The sequence below is a fragment of the Dasypus novemcinctus genome, chromosome 15 (assembly GCF_030445035.2).
Source record: "Dasypus novemcinctus isolate mDasNov1 chromosome 15, mDasNov1.1.hap2, whole genome shotgun sequence".
Classification (NCBI taxonomy): Eukaryota; Metazoa; Chordata; class Mammalia; order Cingulata; family Dasypodidae; genus Dasypus; species Dasypus novemcinctus.
The window spans coordinates 7,640,892-7,664,652 of record NC_080687.1 but is presented as its reverse complement, the minus strand read 5'-3'; the positions used below and the strand labels follow the sequence as shown (position 1 = coordinate 7,664,652).

The 23,761-nt window shown below is 43.0% G+C and overlaps 1 protein-coding gene across 1 annotated transcript in view; it reads left to right on the top strand.

The window, feature by feature from the left end:
• The window catches only part of RXFP2 (relaxin family peptide receptor 2), a 54,182-nt gene that overhangs the window by 13,543 nt on the left and 16,878 nt on the right, over positions 1-23,761 (top strand). The window contains exons 2-12 of the mRNA XM_071208162.1: positions 3,682-3,828; positions 6,073-6,150; positions 8,994-9,099; positions 9,934-10,005; positions 12,831-12,902; positions 13,512-13,583; positions 15,125-15,196; positions 16,649-16,720; positions 18,569-18,640; positions 23,318-23,389; positions 23,497-23,568. Coding sequence (XP_071064263.1) covers positions 3,682-3,828; positions 6,073-6,150; positions 8,994-9,099; positions 9,934-10,005; positions 12,831-12,902; positions 13,512-13,583; positions 15,125-15,196; positions 16,649-16,720; positions 18,569-18,640; positions 23,318-23,389; positions 23,497-23,568 — 907 coding nt within the window. The remainder of the gene's footprint in view (positions 1-3,681; positions 3,829-6,072; positions 6,151-8,993; positions 9,100-9,933; positions 10,006-12,830; positions 12,903-13,511; positions 13,584-15,124; positions 15,197-16,648; positions 16,721-18,568; positions 18,641-23,317; positions 23,390-23,496; positions 23,569-23,761) is intronic.

The following is a 23,761-nucleotide window of genomic DNA, read 5'->3' as shown; positions in this document are numbered from 1 at the left end:
TAGCAATTACCACCCATTTATTATCTTCCAATTGTTATTCATCCCACGTGTAAAAGAAGTTTGATTCCAAGAATTTTTTTCATTGTGGGACGTCTGAGTGTGTGTGTGTGTGATAGCTTAGGATACAAAATCTACCTGTGAGTGACCGTTTAAAAATCTTTCAAAGCCACTACTCTAAGATAAGATACATTGACTCAAACGCATCCCTGTTCCAAACTGAGAAGGACTACTAGTTTATTAAACATGCCCTCTCTAGAGCCCCTTGCATGCAAGAAGAAATGCTCAGCCCTCTGACGCATGCCTCTCCCTGCATGAGGAGGCTTCACAGGGCAACCTCCAAGTCAGGCAGAAGAGATAAAGTGCTCCTTTTTTTTTTTTTAAAGATTTATTTATTTATTTAATTCCCCCCCCCCCCTCCCCTGGTTGTCTGTTCTTGGTGTCTATTTGCTGCGTCTTGTTTCTTTGTCCGCTTCTGTTGTCGTCAGCGGCACGGGAAGTGTGGGCGGCGCCATCCCTGGGCAGGCTGCTTTTTCTTTTCACGCTGGGCGGCTCTCCTCACGGGCGCACTCCTTGCGCGTGGGGCTCCCCCACGCGGGGGACACCCTTGCGTGGCACGGCACTCCTTGCGCGCATCAAGTGCTCCTGAACTAGTCAGGCTTGACTAGTTTCGGGCCTACTTGCTGATAACACATCATACAGCCACCACTGCAGCAAAAGCAGGGAAAACATTTTTTGTTTTCATAAAGACAACATACGGATGGGCGGAGGGCACCCGAGGCCACCCTCGTCCTTCTCCCCAGGTCGGGGAAGGTCCAGCCACAACAGAGCAGCCTAGAGTGGGCGCTGTGCACCCGCATTCTGCTGCCCCTCAAGAGAGTGGGAAGCTCTGCCTCTAAGAGCTGGCCGGGTAGCCGGGGAGGACACAAGCGAATGACCAAAGCACACAAAATCCACTCGCTCCTTTCATGCCATGACTGGAAGACCGATGTGCTAACCTCAGCCACTGCCCTCTAACAAATGGCATCAGAACTGCAGGCCAACAGACTTCCCTTCCTTTCAGGGACAGTCTGGTCAGTCGGTGGGAAAGCACCTCACACCAAGGTAGGGTCTGCTTGGAGGGTCCAGACCTCACAAGGGCATTTTCCCAAAAACCAGAGGATAAATGATCTCTCATTTTAAGTGGAGATATCCGTATCAAACACCCAGGGCTGCTGGTACTACGGCATGAAGTAAACAGGAGGTATCCAGCACCCACCAAGTCCACAAACACCAGCTCCCTATCCTGCCACTACCCTAAAAAGCATCGCACCACCAAGCTGAGGAAATTCCTGGCCCCAATGCAGACTGTCAGAGGCATGCCTAGTGTAGCAGTTTGATGTGGTTATGAATTCCAAAAATAGATACTGGATTATGTTCATAATCTGGTCTGTACCTGGGCCTGACTGAGTTATGATTTGGGTTTTAATTGGGCCACATCATTAGGGCACTGAGTCCAAGCCCCTTAGCGGGTGGGGATTCACAGAGACAAGGCATGGCAAAGGGCAGAGTTGAGGGTTTCTGATGTTGGAGTTTGATGCCGAAGTCTTAAGCTGGAGCCCCGGGGAATGAGAAAGAGCTGTTCACCTGATAGTCTACAGCTGACCTTGTGGACAGAGGCAAAGCCTAGAGAGGCTCATAGTCTACAGCTGACCTTGTGGAGAGAGGCAAAGCCTAGAGAGCCTCATGGTCTACAGCTGAGCTTGTGGAGGAACCAGAGGAGCTGAGCCCAGAGGAGCCCAGGAAGCCTGAACCCTCGTAGATATCGCATCCATCTTGCTCCAAATAGACTTTGGTGAGGGAAGTAACTTATGCTTTATGGCCTGGCATTTGTAAGCTCCTACCCCAAATAAACACCCTTTGCAACGCCCAGCGTATTTCTGGTGTTTTACATCCGCACCCCTTTGGCTGACTAACGCACCTAGGAAGGTTTTGCCGACACCCCTCACCCCTCGAGTTAGCCATTATGCTATAACCAGGCTTCTGTTCAAGCGATGATCAGATCGATGTATGTGAGGTTTACTTGCACTCCTTACTTTAAAAAACGCATGACTTCCACAATTTTCCTAGCCAGTTAATAAGAACATGCCTCTATTTTCTGGAAAGCACTCTCACAAAATTGAAAGTGTATGTCTTCCATCTAAACTTCTGTTTTGAACCAAGGTGTGGTCATCCTCTCCACAGGTGTGGTCATCTGTGCATGTTAATTGTGTTTCCTTTCAGCAGCCACTCGTTCAGTTCTCACTGATCTACCACATTTCCTCCTGCGGGGAGAAGGTGCTTGGTTTGCCAGTCTGCTATGACCAGCGCCACCCAATAGGTTGGCTTAAACAGCATGAATTTGTTGGCTCCTGATTTCAGAGGCCAGAAGTCCACACCAGGACCACACAGGCCATGCTTTCTCCAGGAGCTTTCTGGAGGCAGCAGTCCCCGCCACACAGCCATGTCCCTAATCTCCTCCTGTGTGGCCTTCTCTAACTTCTGACTTTGCCTTTCTTTCTAAGAAATCCAATGGTACGGCTTAGGAGCCACCCTGATTCACCCCTTAGAAGCCCCTCTCCACAAACGAGTCCCCACATCTTCAGAGAGCCCTGCTTGCCCTGGGTTCACTCCCACAGGACTGTGGAATAAGAGTAAGATTATGTCTTTTGGGCAGTGGGTGTGGCTCAAGCACCACATTCCTCATGGGAGATCGGGTTCAGTCCCTGGTGCCCCTAAAAACAAAAACAAACAGCAAGCAAACAAGTGGAAAAAAGGAAACAAAACCACTTAGAGGAGCCGGTGTGGTTCAGTGGTTGAGCCCCGGCTTCCTATATACAAGGCCCCAGGTTCAATCTCCAGCCTCAGTACATTAAAAAAAATTTTTAGAAGAACACGTCTTTTGTTGCATCGTGAGTCAATGTGCCACAGAAGTGCTCCTTGAAATGCAGATTCATGACTCAGTCAAGATTCTCAGAGCATTTGGGTAAAAGCGGGGCCTGGGATCAGAGAGGGGAATCTGTTCTGTGTCACCTTCCAGACAAATGACTGCAGGCAACACTTGACTTCCCTGACCCTGAGACACAGGATCACATCGCCCCTGCCATGGGGTGTTGAAGGATTGTGCAAAATGCCAGGTGCCCTGCGAACTCAACGAGTGTTAGAAAATGTCACTTCGTATTGCATTCCCCATTCTAATGTGTTTCTGGATTTCTTTCTAATTCAGACTTAATTATAAACTCTGCTTTTGCCTATATGTTTTTATTGTAAATCACCTCAACTCTTTCTTGTAAATAAGGAGTAAGCAGGTTATTTGTCTATTGGATCCCATAAACTCATGGCTTTACCTTTCTTTCTGTTTCCAGGGGTGGACAACTCTTTGATTTCATTTGAAACAGGGGTGCTGTTGGTGGTTTTGTTTACTATTACCTATTACCTTCTGGAAGTGAATCCCTTGATTCCATTCAGGGCATAGGTGGTATTTGGGATGAGAGTGGGTATTTAAAATGTTGCAAATCATTCAAAGAAAATATGCACTAGGAATAATCCCAAACTCAACTCGTAGGGATTTAGTGAAAATTAAATGGGATACCAAGAAAAGAGTTTAGCAATATCAACCCTTTCTGATTTCTATTACATAAGACTTTTGTCCCCTCTTTTACATAGATTTTGCACTGGCTGAAGGCAGTACAATTACTTCCTTGTGCCCAAAAGGATATTTTCCCTGTGGGAATCTTAGCAAATGCTTGCCCCGTGCTTTTCACTGCGATGGCGTCGACGACTGCGGGAACGGTGCTGACGAAGAGAACTGCCGTGAGTCTCTCCCGATCCCTCACCCAGCCAGCTCCTCCAAACCTGTGCGGGATCAAGGAATCGCTGTAGTGAAAGGAAAGCCACAGGGCAGCTCTTCTCTAAGGAATGCTTCCTTAACATGAGTAATTGCTCCACAATTTATTATGATAATTACCTGCATTTTCATATACAGAAGCTGCGTAAAGCAGGACAGTATTGTAAAAGAACTTTAGAAAATTTGAAATGACATTTTAAGATCTATTCGACTAACCCCATTCTAAAGTGTCTCTGGATTTCTTTCTAATTTCTTTTCACTTTAAATGGCTTCCTAGGACAAGCTCCTCGTGGCTGGTAATTTGTTTTAACCACAGAAAATCCATCAAGTGCAAATGGGCTCACCTTGAGAATTAAGTCATTGAAAAGACACATATTGAGTGTCCGCCATGTGCCAGGTCATTGGGACACAGCAGCTCGAGGAGACACTGGGGCTTGTCCACACAGGGCTCACGTGAACAGTGTGCGCAAGAAGGACAAGTCCGTACATAAAGTGAATCATTTCAGAGAACGTTAAGTGCCATGAAGAAAATAAAACAGGATAGAAAGTGAGAGGGGCTGCTGTAAAACCATAACCAGAGAAAACCTCTCTGAGATCATAGCATTTGAATCGAGAACTAAATGAAAGAAAGAAAACTGTTCTGGAGGCACAGGGTTCCAGGCAAAGGACACACGTGCAAAGGTCCCAAGGCCACCTAAAATAAGATGGTGTGTTTGAGGGCCAGGAAAGCCAGCGCAGCTTGAGCAAAATGAACAAGTCTCCAAATAGAGGCTGAAGAGGGGAGCAGGGTCTTACAGGCCTTTTCGGTCTGTATATCAGGAAACTGACACCAAGAGAGGCTGATGTGTACAGGGACTTGTTAGCCACAGAGTAGACACTAGAGCCCAGATCTCCTGAACCTGAGAGAATCCCGTGTGTTTTCTGCACATAGAGCCCACTCTCCTCGGCACTGCCAACCTATCATTCGGATTCTGGCAGCAAAGTCCAGAAAAGCAGGTGGCCGGCTCTAGAATCTGCTCTCCTGCGCCATGGGTACTCACCCCTGCTTTCCTCTGATGGGGGCAAGATCTGCCCGCACTGCCCATGGGTCACTCCCCCTCATCCCTGGGAACACTGTGTAGGGGTCTCTCTTCCGTGGCCACCATTCCCCACCCTGCAGCCTGACCACCAGTACAGGACAGTGCCCTCTCTGCTGCCAGAGCACCTGGGCATCTGTCTCACTGTCTTTTGGTTGCGCCTCGCATATGGCATGGATGCCTTGGAAGAGGCTTGTGTCTTATTTGTTTTGATGCCACCAAAATCTAGAATAGTTAAGTACATAGTAGGTGCTCAATCAGTGCTTAATGGCAGGGCAGCTTTCTGGAAGTCAGTGGGCAAGATATTCCAATTTTTGGCCGCTCTTCTTTTCTTTGTAGAAATCAGAGGTCATGCCATGAGACATTCTGGAGCATTAAAGAAATCAGTGAGGCTATCAATTAGAGTAGAAATGAACTAAAAAGTGCAGGAATCCGAGGGGCCTGTGGGTAATTATTTAAATTTACTTTTCTATTCGTATGAACTTTGATATCACACGTTATAATTCATATCTTATCATTTTAATAGCATATGCTAAAGTAATAATACTTCAAATTCTGGTTTTTTTTAAACTATTATTTTATCACCAAAACAAAACCCAGAAGGAAACTGCGTAAATAAGCAGATCACATCCTCTGATAAACTGAGGAAACATTATTTCTCTTAGCTGGTCTAGAAAGCCTTTATTTAAAACAATAACAACAACAACAACTTGGTTTTCTAATTTATTTTAAAAGGTCAGATGACAGATTTATTAGAACTTATTACATCTATTAAAAAAGTCAGGCCGTGTTTTCTTTTATGTCCTCAAAATTGAAAGGAGAACATTTAAAACATCAGTATTAGACATAGATGGTATTTTTCAAGATATATGTATTTATGAATAATAATTATATCTCCACGTTATTTATTTTATAATACATCCATTTAAAACATTTGTAATCCTATCAAAGGGTGAAGCCCCAGATAGTTGTCTGGTTTTTTTCTCCCTTCCTATCCGTATATTTCCAAAGCTATCATTCTAGTACTTAAACTAATTTTAAAATGAATTTCACTATCAGATTTTTATACTTTTGCTTTGTAATATGATATTTGCTTTCTAGAATAACTGACACATATTCATCACCATTTCACAGGAGACATAAGTGGATGGGCGACCATATTTGGCACAGTCCATGGAAATGCTAATATTGTGGCATTAACCCAGGAGTGCTGTAAGTGGCAGTGGTTCAAAGATTCGGTATCAACTTTGCAAACAGCATGATTGGTGCTGCATGAGTGTGGGATTTCCATTCCAGTTCAGCATGTGTCAGTGACCCAGCTGGTCTGTTGTCTGCCCATGGAAAGATAGGAAGAACACAACTGGCCCTATCCATCCATCCATCCATTCATCCATTCTTCCATTTATCTATTTAGCTATCTATCTATCTATCTATCTATCTATCTATCTATCTATCATCTATATAAAGTTTATGTATCAGTCTGTGATTGCAAGAATACATAGGTATCGACTAATTGCAACAAATGGTGAAGATCAGCTTCCTTTTAAGGCACTAGGAATACCATGGTGACTAAACTGTAGTCCCAACCCACAAATACTTACCTTTCTAACAGGAAAGACAGATCCTTAGATAAGCAGTGAGGATAGACTAGCAGTGTTAAAGTGAAGGAGTTACAAGGGCACAGGGGCTGTGGGAGCCCATTGGAAGAAATGGTAGGAAAGAGGCACAGAGAAGATGGCACGTGAGATGGACTCTGTAGTCCTTGGAAGGGTAAGAGGGAAGAGGATGAGCAGGGGAGCAAGATTGGCCAAACACTGGCAGGAAGGTGCAGCACATGCTCCAGGAAAACTTTTCCCAACAATTCTGAGTGCACAAGGGGCAGGGCCAGTCCATAAAGGGTTCTGGAAATAGAGTTATGCAGACGTAGAGACAAGTATTATATAGATAACACCTGTATACATAGAATTATGCATACAAACATATGCATGCATTACTATGCATATATTACAAATGATAAGTGTATATATATTAATGTCTGCATGTAATGTATGTATATTGCATACTTATACTAGCAGTATATTGTGCAGTTTATAATACCAATCATCAGCATATTAAACACTTTATTATACTTTATTATAATAAGTATACTATGCATAAAAAGTAGAAATTAAAAAGAATAAGATTAATAGTAAGAATAACTGAAAGTCCTCCTGTTTTCTTCCTGAAACACGGTGGGTGGACTTGCACCCATTCCATCTGGAGCTCACTGCTCCACACAAAGAGCAACACTGCGGGTGTGGGATTGGGGTGTTGTATTTTGATGTTGGTTTGGGTTTGGGTTCTGGTGTTTGTTTGCTAATGAAGAGAAGAAGCCCATGACAGAAAAGTGTATTAGAAGGATTCTTCCGTCAGAAGTGCAGATGATGCAGGAGAGCAGGGCCTCTCAATGGGACCCCAGGGGATATTCGGCAATGTCTGGAGACATTTTGGCTGTCACAAGAATGGGGCTCCTACTGGCTTCAAGTGGGCAGAGGCCTGGGCGCATGCTCGCCATCCCACCATGCTCGGGTCAACCCCCTACAAGAACCCGCCCCCCCAGCGTGCCCAGGGCTGAGGGTGGAGGGGAGAGGCTGATGACTGTGTTTATCACGATGCTCCAGACAAGTGGCCAGGGCCTAAGCCAAGGAAGAGTGAGGTGGTGAGGGAGGCCAGAGGCATTTCAGAAGTGTCCACAGTGCTTGGGGAGTGGCCAGCTTGCAGGTGAAGGGGGCTTGAGGGTTACCCCATATCTCTGGTTGAGGCAACTGACTCCACAAATGGAGCTCTTTTATTGGCAAATAAGAGGGTCAAACACAGATTTTCAGTCTAATAACCTAACTGCTCTTCTTAATGGCATACACATTTTAGAAAACTTACCAAAGTTATTTTTAGTGAGTTGAGTTAATTAGCATAAACTATAGATTACAGTATAGTTTCTAAAACTTTATATACTAGAAAGCACCTTTTGCATTCAGTAGGTACTCAATAAATGTTAATTTACTAAACTTCAATGAAATGCATTTAAAAAATAAAGTTTGGATAAAAGTGGTCTAAAAGCAGGGCAAGTGGAAACAGCTTATAATCAGATTTAAATAAATAATAAGGAAAATACAAATTTGCAAATAACTCTCACTTATAATCAATGGCTCTACAAATAATATTCTCTCTCTCCTTATGATCTCTCTTTCCTCCTCCTCTCTCTCTCTCTCTGTCATACATACACACACAGAGTGATTGTCCCTTGGATCAGCTTGACCTGGAGTCTCCAGAGATTGTTCCCTCCTTTATATACCATTATCTTAATTATGTGAGATCAATCCCTCAGAGTACATTTTGAAGGGTTTTTTTTTTCTTTTCAATGCTTCAGTTAGATGGCTCTTTGGTTTTCTCAGCTTTGTAGCTTCTCTACGACTTTTACCATTCACTTTCAAATTCTTTGCAGTGAAAACCAAAGAAACAACTGAAAAGAATATCTGACTTGATAGCTTTCAAAAAGTTGCAGTGATGGCTGCGGCAGAACCTGCCGCAACCTCTTCTCAACGGTTCTAGGAGAAGTTTACTGGGAAGGAATCTTTGAATTTAATTTTAATCAACAGCATTTATTTTAATCAACAGCAACTCCTTTGTGCAATTGACTTGAATTGACTCAACCATAGTCAAAGATTTACTCAATCATTTTAATGTTTTCCAGTGAGGGGAATTTAATCTTGCTTCATTGTATGCTTTTATGCTATTTAAACTTTTCTGTGTCTTTTTTTTTTTTCCTCTCAAATCACATATTGAATGTGTCTGAAATAACTCCTGGAAGCTAAAGCTGAGATGAACACTACATGAAATTAAAGTTGGTTAGGAGAGAATTCTTGTTTGCTTTTATAATGGGCCTGAATAAGTCGATTTAACAGATGTATATTTTCTACATTCAATGAAAAGAGAACAATGTCAACTATTATAGATCAAATCATACTTAAACAAATGTCTTGGTTTCCTGGTGAAATCTTCCCCTTTTCACCCCTTAGTTCTAAACCAGTATCCACAACGCTGTGACTGCAAAGAAATGGAACTGGAATGCGTAAACGCCGACCTGACATCTGTGCCAGTGGTTTCCCGCAACGTGACCCTGCTGTGAGTAGAGCTCTTGGCGACACTTGATAAGGTCACATGAACGAACGCCAAGGAGAATTCTAATCTCTCTGTTTTCCTTCAAGCCTCTTACATATTCGCAAAATAACAAAAACTCCCCTAAATCCAACAACGATTAGAGAAGGAAGCACGTTTCCTCTCCAGGGGAAAACGTTTTTAACCACTATATTTTTAATTACCTAGGTTGACATTTAGTTCACAAAGTTTTGTGGTCCAGCGTTCTCATTCTCCATTACTTTCTGATGTCTGATTTATTACCGATAAGCCTGTCCAAACTTTAAGAAAGAAAAAAAATACTCACTCGTCCTCATATATTATTTTTAGGGGAGGTAATTTTTCCAAGATGGGAAGGCAGAAAAGGCCCCTGAAGCCTGCTGTGTCACGTTGTGCACATTTTTCCGTAACTTGTTTACGTTTTTTGGAGCATCGTGGGAATTTTGCAGTCCTGTCATAATTCAGGGATGTGTGGATGGGCCAGGAGTTTTGGTTGTTTTTTGGTTGTTTTTATTTAGCTTGTTGTATTCGGTTAAATTATCCAGAGTAAAGGAAAATTTAAATGATCACCGTGGACCTCCCATCAATTACACCAGCAGGCTAAAATTGCCAAATATTGGCAAACTTCTTTAATTGGGCTTTTTGAACTTTTCATTCTCCCTTGGGAAGATTTTTGGGTCCAACCGTTATTTTCCAAAGTATTTCTTTAATGTCTGTCAAATAGCACAGAGCAGCCTCAAATGTTCTCTTCAAGAATGCAGCTTCTAGGAAGTGTTTGGTGGGTCATAAGATCCATAATGAGTTCTTTACATATTATTTTAGGTCTCTTAAGAAAAACAAAATCCACAGTCTTCCAGATAAAGTTTTCGTCAAATATTCAGAACTTAAAAAGATGTAAGTAGCTATTATTAGTGAATAAATTATTTCTTCAAAATGTTTTTAATGTACAAGTAAAATAAAATAGAAAGTTTATTTTTATTTTATTTATGTATTATTTATTTCATCATTAAATTTATTTTCTAAATGTACTTAAGAGTAGACATCTTAAAAGTATACTCTTTCATTTCATAATTTAAAGTAGCTGAACTGATTTTGTTTAAACATTTTTTAGAGTTAAGTTGGAGTTAAGCTCAAACGTTCCTTTTTTTTTTAAATATATAGTGCCATATTTTACTCAAGATTATCTGAAAATTGCAGATTGAGTGCTGGGAACTCCACCTTTTAAGCCAGAAGAATGCTAGCATAGACAGGAAGAAACCAGATTATAGAACATTTCTCAGGATCTGGCCTGTCTCTCAGTTTAACGGGAGCAAAAGCAGGATTCAGCTCGATCAGGGATATTAGCATATCTGAAAAAAATCAAACGCAGACAGGAAAAGTGGCATGCACAAATATGTCTTTTAGACCAGATTGAGCTAATAAAATTAATCTGCATTTTAAAGTTACATTAGGATGTAGCTTTAAAAGAGCAGAGCTCTAACCTCAAGTGGGACTCTGGTCTGGAATACTTTAAATCTTCACGGTGGAGCTGAGGTCCTTTAAGCATCTGGTAAAATAAATTCCTAAAGCAAAATGGAATTTTAATTGCCAGATGAATAAAGGTTGCTCATCTCATGGGAATGTTTTTACTACTGATCAGTTTATTCATTTTAATAATCTTTGAAAATGTCAGGGCTTTCTAAAGTTGGGGTAGGGAGGTACTTTCAGATGACCTTTCAGAGAAATAAAATACAATTTATGGGATTGACGATAATGCTTAATCACTGCTCCCATGGCAACCGACAGCTGTGCTCCTGTGCATTGTAAGGTAGACGTTCTGTAAATTAGGAATGCCTTCTTAAACTGGGTTCCTGCTAAATGGGACCACTAGCAACAGAATGTAATTCAAACAGTCTGTGTAGCTCTTGAATACAAAATGTTGCATTAAAAATAGCCGATAAACATGCATGTCCTTAAAGCATTTATTTGCTTTAGTTTCAGGTACATAAATTCCTGGTGTTTCTGCTTGAAAAACCCTGACAGCTGAAACAGCAGGAATTCATGAACCAGTAAGTTATTCTTAGAGAGGCCAGTCAATGTAAAGCGTATTAAATGGGCTCATATGTCAGCTCTGAATGAAAAGAGGACTCAACTTGCCCAATTGTCATGTTTCCAAATTTTCCCTCACATTCACCAAGCCACTATTCTGCAAAAAAGAAAGCAGATAGTAGAGGATAGAGTTAAAATTTAGCAGCCTAAGTTCGAGACAGGGGACTTGGGACTCTGGCATTCTCTCTGAGGTGGCAGCAAGCCAACTAACTAGGAGACTGGAGACCATGACTTAAGGAGCTTGAGTCCTACTTGCTGTCCATGAAGACAGGATGGTGAATGCATCAGGCCAGCCCTGCAGGTGTTTTCTTACTCTTTCCTTTGATTTATATGACCAAAGTCAAGGTCAGATTCACAACCCATGACTTCAAGATGTGACATCATGTGCATTCTCCTTTTAATGAATTATCTTGAGTAAAATGCAAATACCACTAGTTAGGTAGTGAATTTTATATTTAGGAGGCACTTCAATATACTTATATATAATATCATTGCATATGTCTACTATTTCCATTTGCTATGGTAACATGATTCATCATATTAATTTTCATTTCATCACTCCAAGGGCTCTGAAAATGCTAACACATATTGGTCTGGGTGGGTTCATCCTCTTCACTCAGCACTTTAAACCAGGAGCAGAATCAAGGCTGCTATGAGAACATCTTAATGGGGGGAAAGGGGGGGAGGATGGTCACCTGGGGTTCAAGCTCACTTTTGTGGGATGAAATTGATGCACTGTGTATCATGACAAGGTGGACTGCACATCCTCTGCAGCAGCAACCTTTTCCACATGGGGTACAGGCAGAAATGAAGGCAGTTATGCAGCAAGTGGGGTAGAGGAGTGGATTTGGTGAAAACTGGAAGTCAGTCTAGGCTTTCCCTGCACACCTTGAGGCCTGAGCATGGAAATTCAGGTACAAAAACCTGTAAACCCATTCGTGACCCAAAGGCTGGAAGCGCTGCTGGAGAATAATCACGGTACAGTGAAATCCAGGGTACAGCTAGATGCCTGATGAGCACATATTCTACCCATAGTTTTGCAGTAAAGTAGCAAAACAGTTTAGAAGGTGTCATATAATATTTTAATCTAGACAAGAGACATGGAAGCCATTCAAAAAGACTCCGCAGTGACGAGTGACGATTATTAGTGTGGGTATTTCCTGCCCTCAGCAGCCTTTAGAGATATGAGGGCAGGGCTAACTTCCCTTGTTTAATGAGGACAGGACGTGGGACCCCTTTATTCATGGGAAGAGAATGAAGAGAGATGAGCTGTTAAAGGCGCACATCGTGCTGAAAGGGAGAGCTTGGCAGTGAAAGGGTGGCTAGCGCTCACGCGTGGGCATCCTCCTGCAGAGCAGCTCGAGAAGCCACCGGAGTTCCAGTGTGCAGACACAAGACTGGCTCCTGCCTCAAACACAGCACCCCCGGGGCAGGGACCCAGACCCGAGATGCCAGAAGCTCACTGCCTGGGGATGGACTGACTAGGTCGCTGCACCCCACCGCGAGAACAGGATTCTGTACTTTGTGAGCCAATTTCACAATCATTTTCAGGCAAAGACAGTGGCGAGAACATTAAACAACCTGATAAAGTACGTAAACCATAACCACTGGACTCTTCTTATTCCTACCAGATTTCTTCAGCATAATTGCATTAAACACATCTCCAGGAGAGCGTTTTGGGGATTATATAAACTACAAATATTGTGAGTAACTTCTTTATCATTATATTATGGGTATGATTTTATGTGTGGATTGAAAGAGTCGACTGGTACTTTTTAAAAATGGAAGGAACAGGTTACCCCAAAATACTTAGATGAATTATTAAACCAAAAGAATTATTCAGCAGTTCCTACTTTTACCAGATAGAAAGGGCCTCCTTAACCTTATCTTCTCCAGCTTTGGTCACCTCCACACAATTTTAGTATTTTGGGTCTTTCTAATGCTTGTTAACTCACTTAGATATTTTCTTAAAATACTAATCTAATAAGGTTGGAGCCCAAAAGGGTGAAAACAAACTCACTGTATATATTGAGTTATTACTCTCTGATGCTGTAATATAATACACTTTAATATCCCAACACATTGTTTTGGTCACTTTCCCAGCCCTGCCACCGGTGTGGCACACACTGGACTGCGGCTATCGGTTTCTCTTGTCTGTTCCTTGTGTTTTCCCCCTCCGTGTCATCCAGCCGAGTACTTCAGAAACAGATGACCATATACTTCAGAATCATCCTCACTGGCTCATTCTCTAATTACATGTGACTGAAATGGAGTGTTGAACTTGCCTAATACCTCCCCTGTGCTATTTGTAGATATCTCAGTCACAACTGCATTTCCACTCTCAGACCTGGAGTTTTCCGAGACTTACATCGGCTAACGTGGCTGTGAGTATTCTAGCTTTGTTGCCCCCGTGGATGATCAGAGTCTTCACGATAAACCCCAGCGCTCAAATGCCTTCCATCCATTTACGTCTCTTGTTGATTGCACTGCTTTTTCTGATGATCACGTCATCACTTTTCCAAAGCCAGCCAGATACTGGTTTGCCAAGTGGCAATTTTATAAAAAGAAACCATGCCATGCTTTCTCAGGTGGCCTTCTGAGACCATCCAGCCGGTGTCCCTCAGCACCTGGACATTTGAGGCTGGATGATTATTTGCTGAGGGCCCGTCCTTGAGTTGTAGGGTGTTTAGCAATGTCCCTGGACTCTACCACTAGAAGCCAGTAGCCCCCTTCCCCTCAGCCTGACAACACAGATGTTTCTAGACATTGCCAGCTGTCTCTCGGGGGCAAAATCGCCCTCGGATGAGAACCACTGACTTAGAAAGCGAGCCCGTTCAGGGCTTCTACTGACTTCCAGGGTGTTCTGAGAGAAGTCAGAAAACAGGTTGGCAGGTGGCATCTCCCATCTGGACCACCAGCCCCACCCCAAGGAGCCTCGCCGCAGACGTCTGTGCTTCCCACGGCGCAGGGGCGAAGGGGCAGCGGAAAGGCCCTCCACAGGCGTGCCCGTTTTCCAGAGGCTGGCCCGATCTTGGGGAGAAAGCTGCAGCCTCGGCTTCACACAGACCCTGTCTAGCCCCAGTCCCGGTGCTTAAGCTTAGACAACTTCCTTTTCCTCTCTAGGCCTCTCTCCTCATCTGTAAACTACTCAGAGCTACTTTTAAGAGAGATTTTATGAGACTTGCATCTAAAACACAGCCAAGTTCCACATGCAGGGCGCGTGGCCTCGAGTGGGTGCTCAACGCTAAGGCCCACCCACTTCCCTGCGCTCGCGGGTCCCCGGAAATAAGAACTGTGACCTGGCTTCCAAGGTGACAGAGAAAAGGAAGCGTATGTCCCCTTACTCTAATGTCCTCTAAGAAAAATACTATGTCTCATTAAAAACACGAATTTGAACATATAAAAATTTCTACTTCTTCACCCTCAAAACACCTTCCCAAGGGTTCCCTATCTGTTTGTAGACAGTTTATGGAATATGCCACTTAAGCCCCCAGAACCAATCGTGGTTCCTGAGAATGTTGTTGTTCCTTCATTCTTCATTCAGTCAATCAGTAGGTCAGAGCATTCCCGGGGCACGTTCTAGGTCAAGTGCTACTCATGCTGGACGCAGGTTCTCCAGGGACGAGGGAGCCGTCCTTCGAGCTCGGTGGGAGGTGGATGCGGGCAGAGAAGGCAAACAGTCAGGACAGGACGGGAGCGGTGCCTGCGTGGGGTTGGAGGAATGGGGAGGAAAGAGCTGCTCCCACCAAGGGGGTGGGCGAAGACCCCTCAGGGTGGGCTCCTGAGCCAGTACTCAGAGGCCGGGATGGAGCAGGACAGGGACGTGGGACGTGGGGATGGGGGCGCACTGTGGGCCTTCTATTGTTTCCTGGTTTTATCTCACAAGTGTCCCTAACAGTGGAATGTTTGTGATATGTTTTGTCAGAATTCTAGATGACAATCCAATAACCAGAATTTCACAGCAGTTGTTTACTGGATTAAATTCTTTGTTCTTCCTGTAAGTATTCTTCTACCTTTCCAGACATTTGTCCATAAATTGCCATGCATTTAACAGTGGCTTACCAAAAGAGCTTTTGAAAAAATCAAGCCCTCCTGAATTTTTATCACTCACAACGTTTCCTGAATTTCCAACCACAGTAACTCTTGCTACTTCCTGGCCTTGGCTCAAAGGGGACAGCCAGCCAATCAGAAGATAAAATATATTTCAAACAAACTGATTTTTTTATCCCCTTAATTTCCTTGAGTCCTAAGGCACATTTTTATTTGTGGTGGTTGCCCAAACATAGTATTCATGTTTTTATCTTTTACCTGAGGTTTAAATCTGTTAGAATCTTCCAAGAGTTCAGCTCCAATCACATTTCTTAGGGAAATGTGCCTTTGCCTGGCAAGAGTCACTGTAGATTCCAAAATCTTTGTCTTACCAATATTCCTCTTCTTAAAATTATATTTTCACTGTTTATTAATACACTGGAAGATTTACCAGCAGGGGATTATGATACTCCTTTATAGCTGATCGTATAACATAACTATTTTTCCATTTGTCAAAAGGGACCACAATATCATAAATTAATTATGTACCTTAACATACTTACGAGTTTATTTCTTTTCCCAACCTCCCCCTACTGTTACTTCTTTTTTTTAAAAGATTTATTTCTCTCCCCTTTCCCCCCCTCCCCCACCCCAGTTGTCTGTTCTCTGTGTCTATTTTGCTGCGTGTTCTTCTTTGTCCACTTCTGTTGTTGTCAGTGGCATGGGAATCTGTGTTTCTTTTTGTTGCATCATCTTGTTGTGTAAGCTCTCCATGTGTGCGGCGCCATTCCTGGGCAGGCTGAAATTTCTTTTGTACTGGGCGGCTCTCATTACAGGTCACACTCCTTGCGCATGGGGCTCCCCTATGCGGGGACACCCCTGCGTGGCATGGCACTCCTTGTGCGCATCAGCACTGCGCATGGGCCAGCTCCACACGGGTCAAGGAGGCCCGGGGTTTGAACCGCGGACCTCCCATGAGGTAGACGGATGCCCTAACCAGTGGGCCAAGTCTGCTTCCCTACTGTTACTTCTTAGATTTAATGCTGTTTCCAATGTGGCCCTTTAATATTATAAAGCACTGGATATGATTGCAGATTGGACTTTTACAAGGAAAATTACCATGAACTTCAAAATTATTACCCAATATATACTTTCGTTTCCTCTTATATTAGACTGTACAATATATATTCCTAGGTTATATGTCATCCTTTTTATTCATAGTTTTTTTTTTTCTGATACCTGCTGCCTTGTCCTGGCTAGACACATATTTAAAGGCCATTTTGAAGGGGTAGTTATATATATATTCTTTCCCCAATACATGGGTTTTAGCACGCAAATTTCCAAATGGAGGAAAAGGTAAAAAAAAATTTTTAAAGTGACATATCACTTTGTTTCTAATTAATATTTTCTTTGTGTAAAGGTCTATGGTTAATAACTATTTAGAAGCCCTTCCCAAGCAGATGTGTGCCCAAATGCCTCAACTCAATTGGATGTGAGTATGCAGTTAGGATCTCATGTGTTACTTGCCCAGATGTGGGAAACTAAGCGTCCATTTAAGTGACTTCCTGGGATCCTCACCAACCTGTCAGCCCCTCACCCCTATACCCATCACCCCCCACAACCTCTGCTGCCTCCCACCAACCCCACCACCCACCGCCACCTCTCACCACCCCTCCTCCCCTACCTCCCACCACCCACCACCACCTCCCACCCTCTACCCCCCACCACTACCTCCCACCACCCCTCCTCTCCCACCTCCCACCACCCACCACCACCTCCCACCACCCCTCCTCTCCCACCTCCCACCACCCACTCCCACCTCCCACCACCCACCACCACCTCCCACTACCCCTCCTCTCCCACCTCCCACCTGGGAAGATGCTAAGTGACACCCCCAGAGCTCTTCTCAGCTTTTGATCCTCTCTGAACTGCACTCGAAGCTTTGTTACAGTGCTAGCAGGGGTCTTATGTTTATTCACTGCCTGCTATGTTTATGCATGTATCAAAAGGCTTGAAAGTCTAGAGTTCTCATATAATTGTGCCACCATTAAAAATGAAAATAATCATCTGACAACTGAAGATCATCTGAAAAACGCATTAAGAATGGGTGAAAAAATTATATAGAAACTAAACAAATGCATACATTACAATGGTAAATAAACCAGAAAGAGTAAAGGCACAGAAAAACGCAGGGCCCCAGCCCTCCCTCCCACCCCACAGCAGGCATGGGCAACGGGGGACCTTGGGAACCTGTCATCAGAGCCCTGGGGTACTCACTTCCGCTCTGGGGTCCTGAAACCACTTGAAAACAAAATAGATACCCAACTAAAATACACAGCTAGCAAGATGAGCTGACTGGAAATGAGAAATGGCCTTGAAACTCAAAGGATAAAGAGCTAAGCAGTCAGGCCTGACTTGCTGCAGCTTCAGGGCTTAAGGGCGGTGTTCCCGCTGCCCCGCTCAGGTGTCCCTCAGCTTTCCCTCTGCCCTCCCTCGCCGGCCACTAGCCACCGCTCCAGCTTGGCTTACGCACAGAGCGGATCTTGGACCTTTGCTGGCCACCACTCAGATACCCAGACCCTCAAAGAGAAAAGACAGTAACCTTCCTTGTTGGTCACTCCACGATTCCTGGAGCTGGGCCTCAGCACCCCACCTCCCGACTGCCAGGTGGTGTCCATCCCCTAAGAACTGGCCAGAGGACCCGAGACAGGTCAGCCCTCACGACTGCCACCAGCCAGGCAGCCCAGGCAGGCCCTGGGAGATGGACCTGGTGGACACAAATCCCGCAAGTCAGAAAAGTAAGGTGGTTCTTAAAACTCCAAAGGATTATGCTTGTAAGAAAGGAAAAGACAATCTTCCATTCTGTTGAACAATATCGGACTTACAAGAGAGTAGTGCTCATTATTTTTAACTATGGTATTTTTACGGTCAAAAATATCAAGAGTTCCTACGAGAACCTCAAGATGGTTTTAAAATAGGGTTAAAATAGAGACAACATGGACAAACTGTGAAAATATGCTAGATGAGATAAGACCGACATAGAAGACAATATTATATGATTTCACTTACGTGAAATTCCTACAATAGGCAAATTTATACAGACAAAAAGTTGATTAGAGGTTATCAAGGGTCAGGTTTGCTGACATTAAATGAAAGGGTGAAAGAAGCATAATATTTATATAGTTACCCTACAATAATTAGAAAGAATCCATAGTGAATATTGGAACAAAGTAAAACTAAAATTGAGGACTGTTTCATCGACAAAAGTACTTCATCCCAGCACATCTAGTTGTGATTTGTGCAAAAAAGACTTAAAATGGTTTTCCTCCTTGCCTTTCAGGGATTTAGAAGGCAATCGAATAAAGTATCTTACAAATTCCACCTTTCTGTCGTGCAATTCACTCACAGTGCTGTAAGTACGTAATGGATTTCAGTAAATTAAGGGAAAGCCAACAGATCTGGAAATGAAAAGAAAACATTGATCAAAAATATGTTGAGTAATATTTTGCCTACAGCCTTGGTCTGAAACTTCAGTGCAGGAGAATGCACACATTGGTTTATTGATTTGGACTCCTGGGCTGAGCCTTGCGTTGCCCACCATGTCTCACAGAGTGTCAGTTCACACATGCTCTCAGCTGAATGTCCCCTAAAACGTCCAGCTCCTAAACCCACGGTCCCCCATGAAATGAGGTAGTGTATGTGAAAGTGGTTAGCTTCTCAATGACAAGTTGTTACTGCTAAAAACTCTTGTCACTTGATGTCTCTTTCCTGAAAGAAAGAAATAATAATTTCATTCTAAAGGGCAAAATCATCTCATCTATTTGGATTGGGCGAGGATTCAGATTGGTAATTAGGATTTTTTTATGAGGGTGGGAGGCAGGTGGATTGATTGGTGGTACCTCTGTACTGTTAGTTTAAAAACACAAGTGTTTTTGTTTTAATCATAGTTAACCATAGGTTTCGAGTCATAGTACACATCCATAGATGGATGGATAGTTGGAAGAAAAGAATGGAAAAGAAAAAGCAGAAAATATCCATTTGTAATATTCTAACAAACCAACAAACCAAGAGATAAGGCTTCCTGTCAGATTGCATATTATTAGCATATTTAAAGGGGCTATCCCACTTACATGATGCAAAAAGTCTATTCTTTTTCTCACGGTGATGAGGCAGAAGACTGGAAAACAAAACAAGTTTTATAAATGGCTTCTATTTGTCAAGCTCCTCCTAGCTCTGGATATCTTTCACACTCATTACCTCATTTTACACCTCTGTAAAGCAGCTAGCTCTTGACCCCTTCATTATGCCACTTTTCTTAGAAGTTTCCAGTTTTTATAAAGGGGACATAAGACCACTGTCCCCTCACCAAGGCTGAATTAGTTTGTGGTCCCAGAAACCACAATGAGGTCAGTTCAGCTCTGCTCTTTCCTGCCTCCTTCTCTTCGAGGAAAGTGCCTTCCGTGGGGTCCTCTCATTAACAGGGTCAAAATTTACATTATGTGAATGCATGTTGGAAAGAGACAATTTCAAAAATAATCAGAATCCAAGCAATGTGCAGTGCTATAGACCACATTCAACACCTCAAACTGCTAACGGTGGAGGAACACATGGCAAACAGCCTTCCGGGAGAAACGCCTGACTTAGCTTCTGCCCTGGAAGAAGCCACCCCCTCAGGCTCCAAAGGAGGCTTAGTAAATTTACACCTGCGTCAGTGGCACCTTCCAACAGGAAATGATTACTGAAGCAGAGCAAAACCAACCGTCCTGACTCTCAACATGTCTTACAGGTTTCTGCCTAGAAATCAAATTGATTTTGTTCCAGAGAAGACATTTTCTTCATTAAAAAATTTAGGAGAACTGTAAGTAGTATTGTCTGCTAGGAAAATATGATTGCTTCCTCCAAGGTGATAAATTGAAATGACTAGTGAGACTGCTTTTCCACTAGTAGCAATCAAAATCCTGTAGACTACTAAGTATGAAAATTCAGTTAAGAAGATTAACATTACTCTAAAGCCAAACGTACTTTAAAATCAGACAGTGGGCTTCGCGGAGATTTAGCCTATGCTAGTTTCAATACCTGTGGTCCCAGCGGGGGTTCATGTAAACGCGTGTTTGGGAGTAATAGGGAGAGTTCCTGGGCTCCTTAATCTCTGGGATCATGTGTCTCCAACAGTTGGAGGATACTCAGTGCCCAGTAAAGGCTTGTTGAGTGAATAACTGACTAACTGGAATAATAACAATTCAACAGAACTGAACTAAGAAACAAAGATGTTTATTATCCCTTGAGAACTGACAACATCTAGAACAGATAAAGCAATATGAAGGACTAGAGTGAGAATTGGGCTTGTTGAAAAATACAGAGCTCAAGAAAACTTTACTGTCCAAATATACTTTTTGTAGTTAGACCTACAAAGTCTTTTTAAAAACCATCTCTGCTGCCATTTGTACATTGAGCCCCACATAACTGTGTATTGGCGGAATTTGTGTTATATGACACATGGCTGCAATCAGGGTAGAGAACTCTTCCTCCCCATCTGGGGCCTTCAAATGGAAATTAATTTCTTAATTCACCTCCCCCCCGCCCCATCCTTTATACCTTGTTTTGAAACCTTAAATGGATTCGGGAAAATAATACAAGAAGAATAATTTGAAAAATAATTCACCAGTAATTGAGATCATTCAATCTAATTAATGATAGTCATTAATCAAATTCATAAATATTTATTAATAGTATAGTATAAGGCACTACATTCTAACTAAAACTGTTACCAGTTTATGGCAGAAATTAGAGGTAGCTCGTGGAAAAGAGATGCATCCTGGGGCCCTCTGGGTCAGGGGCTGTGCAGGAGGAGGATCTGACAGCAGAGGTGCCCTGGAGGGGCAGCCCAGGACAGGCGGGGCATGTTGGATGTACAGACTTAAGCAAACTAGTAGGGCGGCCATATTTTGAGAACTTTTCCTCCTCCTCTCATCATGCTTAGGAGGACCACCCCAACTTACACCCAGTTAAGAGACCCTAGTTTGCTTTGTAAAGACCGCCCATGAACCATTCTCCCTGGCTTCACATCAGAAAGCTAAAAGTAATTCCAAAGTTAATAGAAGGGACTTGAACAAGGCATATGTGCTAATTGAGGTTACGGAAGTGTTAGGTAATTAACAAAGCCCTCTTGATGAGAATTAGACCCAAGGAGGCTGCTGAAGTCCCTTCTCCAAAATAAAAAGTGCACTTTCTCTTTCTCCATAGCCCTTTGGGAGACATTTTATGGAGGTACAAGGTCACCAGCACCTCTGGCCTGTTGTCATTCTGTCTGGGACCCCTGCTCACGCTGGCTTGGCTTCTGTCCTGTGATCCCAGGTGCACTTCTCCCATCTGCAGCACCAGTTCCCAGCTAGCAGGACCTCCACACAAGCACGGCACCTCAAAAGCAATCCATCAACAGCCACATTTGCTGTTGACCCTTTCCCCTCTGCCAGCATCTTCACCTGGACCTGCTCTCCTAGTGGTATCAGTATCCTTCCTTGCAGCCAAGCCTGAAAAACCTCCTGTTCCCTCTCCCTCTCTCTTATCACCTCAAGGCCTTTCAGGTACCAAGTGCAGCCAGAGCCCTGCTGGAGCCCTCATCGGCTCCCACCTGGCCCATGGCTTTTCAGTCTACCCTTTTGCTTCTGACGGAGCCATCATCCCATGATCCAAGGCTCAGCAAGCCACCGTCTTGCTTCCTGCTTCCTCATTTCCTGCAGATTGGGAAAGCCCCTGATACCATGCTCAAACTCCAACATGTAGAAGAATTGTAGGGGACGTTGGTTAAAAATGCATGTTACCAGGCCTGCCTCCCAGAGATTCTGATGCTGTTGTTCTGGGGTGGGAAGCTGAATGTGTCCTTTCAATAAGCATTCTCAGTGATTCTGATTCTTGGGCTAGATTCTAGAAAATACTGCATTGGAATGTATCCGAGGCCCTCCCAATAGGCTCCATGCACGTTTCCCCGTCTCTCCCCGTCTCTCCACGTTGTCTGTCTGTCCTCACCCACGCCAGAGCACTTGTGGTCTCCTGAACACATCATTGGATTTCAAGCATCTGTTTTCTGATTTCTTTACCCTCACCTGAAAAGCTGGCCTTCTTTTATTCTACCTATGAAAACCGTCAAGCTTCATTCAAACATTTAATTTCCCAAGCCAAGATTAACAACTCCTCCCTCTGGGTTTTGTTTGTACTTCTGTCATAGCACATGCCTCATTCTTTCTTTGTTTTATAGTCTAGATGTTTACTCTAAACTTGTCTCTTTAGAGAAAGAACAAATCTTAGTTCTTTGTAATGTCCACATATCCATCAACATCTCTAAAACTTCAAAAACTGATGAAATCCTCTGTTTGACTCTTAATTAGGCAAGTTTCAATCTGTTTTCTCTTATCATCTTCTTTGGCTCAGGAAGATATTTTGGACCCAAAGATTCCTGACTTCTTCTAATGCTAACAGATCTCTTTTCCACATCTGCAGAGTCACTTCCCTACTATTTGTTATGGATTGGACAGTCCCATTATATTTAATTCTACATTCTCAATATCTTCTATAGAAATAGTCACCTATGAGAATATATTAAGAACTTGTGAGCTTTAACAATTACATTAAATGATCAACTGGGCAGATACTGTGTGGTCCATGCACTCTCTTAGTGGGAAAGTGAAATAAAGAGAAGACACAGGTCCTGACCTCAAAAAGCTTGTAATATAGTTGGATAAACAAAACATTACTCATGAATTAAGAAGGAATCACAGAAATAATGCATGGTATAAGTGTACAAGGAGAAAATGAATCAAAGTAAAGCTTAAAGCCAAGTTGGGAATGTGCTGGATGGGGGGTGAGGGGTGGGGGTGAAAGGAAATTCCTGACGGGAACTGGATGAGCACAATGCCACGTCTGAAAGGGATTGAAAACATATCCATTTGGCTGGCTCACATGGCCTTGTTGCATAACGAGTTTGGATTCATACTTTCTGTTATATCACATGGGATGATGATAATTGAGAGGAGCAGTAACAATGTCATTTATTTCCAATTTAATTGCTTTGGTTTTCCACTGTCATCCACAGGGATCTATCGAACAACCTCATAATGGAGCTACCACCCCACATATTTAAAGACCTGAGGCTTCTACAAAAATTGTAAGCTCTTCCTCTCACCATAATCAGATTTAAGTGGTAACATCTTGAGCTTCCAAAATATTAACATCCTGATATTTCTTTCCCCCTTCCTTCTAATGGTACTAAAGGAATTTATCATCCAATCCACTTTTGTATCTCCACAAGAGCCAGTTTGGAAGTCTTAAACAACTTCAGTCTCTGTAAGTCAAACATATCAGCATGTTGATGATAATTTAGGTGGATGCTATTTTTGAATGGGTATGTCACATACAGGAGGATCTTTGATTTGAGCATGCCTCTGCCTGCAGTCAGGAATACCATTGTTGTCAAGTGTTTATGAAATAAAAAAACAAAGCTTCACTTTTTCTTACCATTCAACACATGTAAGGAACA